This window comes from Octopus sinensis, unplaced genomic scaffold, assembly GCF_006345805.1.
Source record: "Octopus sinensis unplaced genomic scaffold, ASM634580v1 Contig06910, whole genome shotgun sequence".
Taxonomy (NCBI): Eukaryota; Metazoa; Mollusca; class Cephalopoda; order Octopoda; family Octopodidae; genus Octopus; species Octopus sinensis.
Genome location: NW_021829659.1, coordinates 12,501 through 22,500, shown reverse-complemented (window position 1 = coordinate 22,500; position 10,000 = coordinate 12,501). Strand labels below are relative to the sequence as shown.

Genomic DNA, 10,000 nt, shown 5'->3' with positions numbered 1-10,000 from the left:
AACCCGAGGGAAGTAAGTATGTGCAACATTGTTGCAAAGAAGTGAAAATAATGGCAACGAAAAAAGCGCACGAGCAATTGGCTGATAGGTGGAAGGAGAAACCTGCACGGCAAATATGTGACCCGCAGCAAACAAGCTGATGTTGACCAAAGCAAACCCATCAGTGGCTACGAGCTCAGGGCTAAAAGCAGAGAGCGAAGGTTTCATCCTGGCTGCTCAAGATCAAAGCCTATTAACCCGGAACTACCAGGCCAATGTGATGAAAAATGGAGCAGACCCAAAATGCCGATTCTGCAACGACATGATTGAAACAGTGGACCACCTAATCTCTGGATGTAAAGTCTTAGCACAGTGGAGTATAAATTAAGACATGACAGAGTTGGCCAATATCTCCACTGGCTAATAAGTCGGCATTACAATATCAAAACTGCCGACAATGGTATAATCACCACCCTGAGGCTGTAACTGAAGGAGAAAATGTAACCATTCTGTGGGACTTTCCAGTACATACAGACCGAACCATCAAGGCCAATAAACCAGGTATTGTTGTGAAAGACCAAAACAATAAAGTTTGCTTATTGATCGACATGAGCATCCCCTGTGATCATAATATCTCAGCGAAAGAGTTTGACAAGCTCAGAAAATATAAAGACCTACTCATTGAAATTGAGAAAATGTGGCATCTCAAGGCGGTTACAATACCATGATCGTAGGAGCACTAGGAATGATCAAGAAGGGAACCGAAAATTATATGAGAATGATCCCTGGCTTACCATCCCTGCAAGAAGTGCAAAAGATTGTCTTAACTGGTACATCACACGTATTGAGAAGAGCATTGTCGATGTGAGAACTGTTGCTGCTCATGTATTTTAATTTAACTTAAAAAAAATTTTTTTTTAAATGAACGAACTACTGAGTTTGGTTTAATGGCCTACCAATATATACTCTGAGTTTCTTTGCCCTAGGAGTCGGGAAGACACTCGGCAAGAAATGGAAGCAAATTTGAAAGAAGAAAAAAAAAGTAAAAATAATAATAATAATAATAATAATAATAATAATAATAATAATAATAATAATAATAATAATAATAGTGGGGAAGCATCATAACCGTGTGTTGAGAGGGATTCTTTGGGGTTTGAATAATTCACCTCTGGAAACATGGGTGTTTCGTTCAACATCCTTAAACAACCCTTATTCAGAGACCTTTCGAGTGGGATGGGTTACTCGACCTGAAGAAAATTCTAACTGGGCCCTACCTGCAAGGTCATGTGCTGTTTATCTTCATATGAGATCACCATGTCGCGCACATATGGTTGTGATGCATGTGCCTAGTGTACCCTTATCAGACGGGTAGTCATGGTGGGTATACTGGGCATCGTATATTTTACCCCAGTGTCACTTTGATGGCATGCACTGCTCTCTCACTCAATAATAATAATAATAATATTAGGGAATATAATTCCAAACTTACAGGGAAAAATTTAATTTAGAAATACTAAATCAAATTTCACAAAATATTATATATATAAATTAGAAAAAAACCCCCACCTTTTATCAATTCAACAATTTTAATTATACCATATATAAAAAATTACATCATATAGAAAAAATTAAATACAAGATTCGTACATTCGTTTGACAACAACAGTACAGGAATCTCAAATGAATATCTGCTCACAAAAGGTGCAAAGGAAAGTGAATATTTTACGGCACTTTTCGATAATCAGATTGAAAATTTTATTTGTGAGAGACTAAAGATTATTTTAGCATTTGTACTTATTTAAAATAGGGGTGTAAAAATTACCCTTAAGAAAAACAGATATTTTTAGATTTTTGCTCGTTAATCAAAGACATTCATGTAGCCCTTTCCTGCCGTTTAAGGGCTAACATCCTGTCTGTATCTTTACATCTAAATTATTGATTACTAGCAGTATCGCCCGGCGTTGCTCGGGTTTGTAAGGGAAATAACTATATAAGCATTTTTAGAGAGTTACTTCCCTTATATAAACCGAGCAAAAAATGCATTAAAAAAACGAAAAAATGATGATATTTTTTTTTTAATCGTAGACTCATCGTAAACGCGCGCTAATACCCAGAAGGGCTCGATATGAATCACGACTATAAGATACCTGCTTTTGGTTAAACTTCACCGCAAAATGTGGGAGTAGTTAGGAATCTAAATCGGAGGAGACAGACTCTCACACAACTTCAGTTTTATATATAAAGATTATTTGTTGCAGGTACAGGTACAAGCTGGCAGAAAGTATTTGAGATGACCAAATACTCATTTAAAAGAAGTCCTATATATTTATACTGGGACAAACTGCCTATTGAAAAGGTAAGGAATTTTTGATATCTTTTGGAGCGTGGAAGCACGTAGCTTAGTGGTTAAGGTGTCCGCATCATGATCGTAAGATTGTGGTTTCGATTCCTGGACCGGGCGACGCATTGTGTTCTTGAGCAAAACACTTCATTTCACGTTGCTCCAGTCCACTCAGCTGGCAAAAATGAGTAACGCTGCGATGGACTGGCACCTGTGACGTCGCAACTCATTATATATATACATACAAGCGTAGGTATAGTGAGATTATTACACACATGTGAGTGAGAACACTTTGAGATATTTTTGGTATCTAACATATGTCAGATACTGCGAGCGCTGCTTCTGATTGGTCAATCCATGGTGATGACCCGAGGTCACGGTGACGCCATACTTTTGTCATTATAAGTTACAACTAAACTTCATTCATTACTTTCACGAGCAGGTAGAATGTAGCCATGTAATTAAACAAACATACTATCTTTTTATACCAGATATCACTTAAAGTCATATACACATAAACTATAAACATTTCTGGTGGTAATTCAATTTTTTGTTGCCAAAAATATCACAACATATTTCGTCTGCTCGTTGATACTCTTGCAGTGCAGGTAGATCTATCAACAATGTGGCTACTGTTGTCGATACCAAGGTGAATGGTTTTGTTAAATATGGTCGTTTATTCGTGTGTAATAAATAAAATACCAAACTCATTCCCTATGGATACCGTATTTATTACAACGAGTGGCTTGTAAACGTATCTAACGAGCGAAAGCGAGGTTAGATACGTTTACAAGCCACTCGTTGTAATAAATACGGTATCCATAGGGAATGAGTTTGGTATTCTCTATTTAGTAGACATGAGTTACAGAAAGACGGAAAGAGATTATGAGAAGGTTCTGTCTCAGCAAAGAAAAGTGTTTGTCTTGTGTTTTGAATGGAAGAAGTACAAGGAAGAAATTTAGGTCGAAGTTCAAAAATATGTTGATGGGACAGCAAAGATAAAAATGTTCTTACATAGAGACGGCAAAAGTAAGAATGTTCTTATCAGGGTATGAAGTTAAACTCTACCAGGGTCTGAAGGACTTGCTGGACCTACCTAGACGTGTGAACAGCTCCAGCATCTGGCCAGAAAGTACAATCCCTTAATGCTTAAGGCGGCGAGCTGACCGAAACGTGAAATGCCTAGCGGTATTTCGTATGCCGTTACGTTCTGAGTTCAAATTCCGCCGAGGTCGACTTTGCCTTTCATCCTTTCGGGATCGATAAATAAAGTACCAGTTACGCACTAGGGTCGCTATAATCGACTTAATCCGATTGTCTGTCCTTGTTTGTCCCCTCTCTGTTTAGCCCCTTGTGGGTAGTAAAGAAATAAGAAAGTACAATCCCTCTGACATCCGTTCCACACGTCCGTTCCCCTCATAGTCGTGACCAAACAAGGAGGATGTTCAAAAGCCCCGCTTCTTCACGTGACATCACTTACCCCTTACATCCGGTCCCGATGTCTCCCTTTATTCATCCACGGAATATCAATATCAGACTGAGTTGGGATTGATTCTTGCTGCTTTTATCTTTTGCTTTTTTTCTGATTTTTCTACTTCTCACGGATGCAACGAATCTTTTACAAAGACTCCGAAATCCTAACTTATTAGTTACTAGCAGTATCGCCCGGCGTTGCTCGGGTTTGTAAGGGAAATAACTATATAAGCATTTTTAGAGAGTTATAGCCAAAAAATAGCAAAAAATGGAAAAAAAATGACGGTAAATTTTTTTTTAAATCGTTGACTCATCGTAGACATTTTTAGAGAGTTACTTCCCTTATATAATAGGAAAAAAAAAATGCATTAAAATGGAAAAAAAAATGATGGTCAATTTTTTTTTAAATCGTTGACTCATCGTAGACATTTTTAGCGAAAAAATGCATTAAAATGGAAAAAAATGATGGTAAATTTTTTTTTAAATCGTTGACTCATCGTAGACATTTTTAGAGAGTTACTTCCCTTATAGAATAGCGGGAAAAAATGCATTAAAATGGAAAAAAAATGACGGTAAATTTTCTTTTTAAATCGTTGACTCATCGTAGACATTTTTAGAGAGTTACTTCCCTTATATAATAGCGAAAAAATGCATTAAAATGGAAAAAAATGATGGTAAATTTTTTTTTAATCGTTGACTCATCGTAGACATTTTTAGAGAGTTACTTCCCTTATATAATAACGAAAAAATGCATTAAAATGGTAAAAAATGATGGTAAATTTTTTTTAAATCGTAGACTCATCGTAGACGCGCGCTAATACCCAGAAGGGCTCGATATGAATCACGACTATAAGATACCCGGTTTTGGTTAAACTGCACCGCAAAATGTGGGAGTAGTTAGGAATCTAAATCGTAGGAGACAGACACACAAACTTTCTTTTATATATAAACTAGCAGTATCGCCCGGCGTTGCTCGGGTTTGTAAGGGAAATAATTATATAAGCATTTTTAGAGAGTTATAGCCAAAAAATAGCAAAAAAAATGCATTAAAATGGAAAAAAAATGATGGTAATTTTTTTTTAAATCGTTGACTCATCGTAGACATTTTTAGAGAGTTACTTCCTTATAGAATAGCGGGAAAAATGCAAAATACAAAAAAAAAAAAAATGATGGTAAATTTTTATTAAATCGTTGACTCATCGTAGACGCGCGCTAATACCCAGAAGGGCTCGATATGAATCACGACTATAAGATACCCGGTTTTGGTTAAACTGCACCGCAAAATGTGGGAGTAGTTAGGAATCTAAATCGTAGGAGACAGACACTCACACAACCTCACTTTTATATATAAGGATTATTCCGATTTTCTGTCTTATTAGTCACCTGTGTTTTTTCTCCTCAATCCAAATTCTTTCGCTCCCCTTATCTTAATCTTGCACTTTTTCAATTGCTATTTTGCATTCCATCCTCTCACCTTCGTTCCTTCTCTCTCTTTCTTTCTTTCTTTCTTTCTTTCTTTATTTTTTCTTTCTCTTTTTTTCCTTTCTTTCTTCGTTTCTTTTTTTCTTTCTTTCTTTTTTTCCTTTCTTTTTTTTTATCTTTTTATCTTTCTTTCTTTTTTCCTTTCTTTCTTTCTTTCTATCTTTCTTTCTTTTTTCTTTCTTACATTCTTTTTTCTTTCTTTCTTTCTATCTTCCTTTCTTTTTTCTTTCTTTCTTTCTATCTTTCTTTCCTTCTTTCTATCTTCCTTTCTTTTTTCTTTCTTTCTTTCTATCTTTCTTTCTTTCTTTCTATCTTACTTTCTTTTTTCTTTCTTTCTTTCTATCTTTCTTTCCTTCTTTCTATCTTCCTTTCTTTTTTCTTTCTTTCTTTCTATCTTTCTTTCTTTCTTTCTTTCTTTCTTTTTCCTTTCTTTCTATCTTTCTTTCTTTCTTTCTTCCTTTCTGTCTTCCTTTCTTTCTTTCTTCCTTTCTTTCGTTCTCTCTTCATATCTTTTTCCTTTCTTTCTTTCTTTCTTTCTTCCTTTGTTTCTTTCTCCTTTCTTTCTTCCTTTCTTTCGTTCTCTCTTCATATCTTTTTCCTTTCTTTCTTTTTCCTTTCTTTCTTTCTTTCTTTCTTCCTTTCTTTCTTTCTCCTTTCTTTCTTCCTTTCTTTCGTTCTCTCTTCATATCTTTTTCCTTTCTTTCTTTCTTTCTTTCTTCCTTTCTTTCTTTCTCCTTTCTTTCTTCCTTTCTTTCGTTCTCTCTTCATATCTTTTTCCTTTCTTTCTTTTTCCTTTCTTTCTTTCTTTCTTTTCTTCTGTCTTTCTTTCTTTCTTGTTTCCTGTCTTTCTTCCTTCCTTTCTTTCTTTCTTTCTTTCTTTCTTCTTTCTTCCTTTCTTTCTATCTTTCTTTCTTTCTTACTTTCTTTCTTTCTTCCTTCCTTCTTTCTTTCTTTCTTTTTTTCTTCTGTCTTTCTTTCTTTCTTGTTTCCTGTCTTTCTTCCTTCCTTTCTTTCTTTCTTTCTTTCTTTCTTTCTTTCTTCCTTTCTTTCTATCTTTCTTTCTTTCTTACTTTCTTTCTTTCTTCCTTCCTTCCTTCCTTCCTTTCTTTCTTTCTTCTTTTCTTCTGTCTTTCTTTCTTTCTTGTTTCCTGTCTTCTTCTTCCTTTCTTTCTTTCTTTCTTTTTTTCTTTCTTTCCTTCTTTCTTTTTTATTTCTTTCTTTCGTTCTCTGTCTCCCTCTCTCTCTCTCTCTCTCCCTCTTTCTATCTCTCTCTCTTTCTATCTATCTGTCTCTCACTCCCTCTCTCTATCTCTCTCTACCTTCTCTAATTTTTCCTCTCTTTTGCTCTGACACTCTCTCACTCTCAAACTCTCACTCTTCCCCCATCCACCCCACTGTTCTCTCCCTCTCCTTCTCTCCCGCCTACTCTCTTCCCTATATCACATCATAACCTCCTCCTTTCTCGTCATACCACTCTATCTTCCCTCTTTTACTCTCTCTCTCTCTCTCTTTTACTTGTTTCAGTCATTTGACTGCGGCCATGCTGGAGCACCGCCTTTAATCGAGCAACTCGACCCCGGGACTTATTCTTTGTAAGCCCAGTACTTATTCTATCGGTCTCTTTTGCCGAACCGCTAAGTGACGGGGACGTAAACATACCAGCATCGGTTGTCAAGCAATGCTAGGGGGACAAACACAGACACACAAACACACACATACATATATATATATATATATAATATATAAATATATATATATATATATATATATATATATACGACAGGCTTCTTTCAGTTTCCGTCTACAAATCCACTCACAAGGCATTGGTCAGCCCGGGGCTATAAAAGAAGGCACTTGCCCAAGGTGCCACGCAGTGGGACTGAACCGGAACCATTGGTTGGTTAGCAAGCTACTTACCACACAGCCACTCCTACGCCTATATATATATATATACATATATACGACAGGCTTCTTTCAGTTTCCGTCTACCAAATCCATTCACAAGGCATTGGTCAGCCCGGGGCTATAGAAGAAGACACTTGCCCAAGGTGCCACGCAGTGGGACTGAACCCGAACCATGTGGGTGGTTAGCAAGCTACTTACACACAGCCACTCCTACGCCTATTATATATATATAATATACATATATACGACAGGCTTCTTTCAGTTTCCGTCTACCAAATCCACTCACAAGGCATGGTCAGCCCGGGGCTATAGAAGAAGACACTTGCCCAAGGTGTGTCACGCAGTGGGACTGAACCCGGAACCATGTGGTTGGTTAGCAAGCTACTTACCACACAGCCACTCCTACGCCTATATATATAATATATACATATATACGACAGGCTTCTTTCAGTTTCCGTCTACCAAATCCACTCACAAGGCATTGGTCAGCCCGGGGCTATAGAAGAAGACACTTGCCCAAGGTGTCACGCAGTGGGACTGAACCCGGAACCATGTGGTTGGTTAGCAAGCTACTTACCACACAGCCACTCCTACGCCTATATATATATATATATACATATATACGACAGGCTTCTTTCAGTTTCCGTCTACCAAATCCATTCACAAGGCATTGGTCAGCCCGGGGCTATAGAAGAAGACACTTGCCCAAGGTGCCACGCAGTGGGACTGAACCCGGAACCATGTGGTTGGTTAGCAAGCTACTTACCACACAGCCACTCCTACGCCTATATATATATATATACATATATACGACAGGCTTCTTTCAGTTTCCGTCTACCAAATCCACTCACAAGGCATTGGTCAGCCCGGGGCTACAGTGGAAGACACTTGCTCAAGGTGCCACGCAGTGGGACTGAACCCGGAACCATGTGGTTGGTTAGCAAGCTACTTACCACACAGCCACTCCTGCGCCTATATATATATATATACATATATACGACAGGCTTCTTTCAGTTTCCGTCTACCAAATCCACTCACAAGTCTTTGGTCGGCTAGGGGCTATAGAAGAAGACACTTGCCCAAGGTGCCACGCAGTGGGACTGAACCGGAACCATGTGGTTGGTTAGCAAGCTACTTACCACACAGCCACTCCTGCGCCTATATATATAATATACATATATACGACAGGCTTCTTCAGTTTCCGTCTACCAAATCCACTCACAAGTCTTTGGTCGGCTAGGGGCTATAGAAGAAGACACTTGCCCAAGGTGCCACGCAGTGGGACTGAACCCGGAACCATGTGGTTGGTTAGCAAGCTACTTACCACACAGCCACTCCTACGCCTATAATATATATATACATATATACGATAGGCTTCTTTCAGTTTCCGTCTACCAAATCCACTCACAAGGCATTGGTCAGCCCGGGGCTATAGAAGAAGACACTTGCCAAAGGTGCCACGCAGTGGGACTGAACCCGGAACCATGTGGTTGGTTAGCAAGCTACTTACCACACAGCCACTCCTGCGCCTATATATATATATATACATATATACGACAGGCTTCTTTCAGTTTCCGTCTACCAAATCCACTCACAAGTCTTTGGTCGGCTAGGGGCTATAGAAGAAGACACTTGCCCAAGGTGCCACGCAGTGGGACTGAACCCGGAACCATGTGGTTGGTTAGCAAGCTACTTACCACACAGCCACTCCTGCGCCTTCTTATATTCTTTACAGATCAGTAAACTTACTATTTGCAGGTTAAATTTCATCTGATTAAAAAGGACCATGAACGTGCATTCATTTTCAACGGAACAGGGACAAATTCTACATCATGGTTCCAGAAAGACAAAGTCCTTATAAATCCACAGACGGAATGGGTTCTACGGACCCTCACATTCAATGAGAAGTATATATTCTTTTTTTTCTTTTCTTTTACTTGTTTCAGTCATTTGACTGTGGCCATGCTGGAGCACCGCCTTTAATCGAGCAAATCGACCCCGGGACTTATTCTTTTGTAAGCCCAGTACTTATTCTATCGGTCTCTTTTGCTGAACCGCTAACTTTACTCTTTTACTTGTTTCAGTCATTTGACTGCGGCCATGCTGGAGCACCGCCTTTAATCGAGCAAATCGACCCCGGGACTTATTCTTTTGTAAGCCCAGTACTTATTCTATCGGTCTCTTTTTGCCGAACCGCTAAGTGACGGGGACATAAACACACCAGCATCGGTTGTCAAGCAATGCTAGGAGGACAAACACAGATACAAAAACATACACACACACATATATATACATATATGCGACGGGCTTCTTTCAGTTTCCGTCTACCAAATCCACTCACAAGGCATTGGTCGGCCCGAGGCTATAGTAGAAGACACTTGCCCAAGGTGCCACGCAGTGGGACAGAACCCGGAACCATGTGGTTGGTAAGCAAGCTACTTACCACACAGCCACTCCTGCGCCTATCATTGGTCGATGTGGTTCGACAAACACTCAGTCTAGGAAGGGAATATGACAGGATTGTCATGGTTGTAATGCCTTTGATATGCATAAGATCTGGTCATCAAATCTAAGTAGAGACTTCAAACTTGAAATCTTCAAAGCCACAGTTGAACCAATTCTACTATATGGCTCAGAAACCTGGATGTTATCAAAGAAGCTTGAGAGGCGGTTGGATGGAACTTCATCATCTGGAAAAGATTTTCTAACTAGAAAGGGTATGGCCTGGTCAGCTTGTAATGATATGCATAAGATCTGGTCATCAAATCTAAGTAGAGACTTCAAATTTGAAATCTTCAAAGCCACAGTCGAACCAAT

The 10,000-nt window shown here is 38.7% G+C and overlaps 1 protein-coding gene across 1 annotated transcript in view; it reads left to right on the top strand.

The window, feature by feature from the left end:
- LOC118761055 overlaps positions 1-10,000 on the top strand; it is a 17,268-nt gene that overhangs the window by 5,329 nt on the left and 1,939 nt on the right. Inside the window, exons 3-4 of the mRNA XM_036498701.1 lie at positions 2,241-2,338; positions 8,942-9,090. Coding sequence (XP_036354594.1) covers positions 2,241-2,338; positions 8,942-9,090 — 247 coding nt within the window. The remainder of the gene's footprint in view (positions 1-2,240; positions 2,339-8,941; positions 9,091-10,000) is intronic.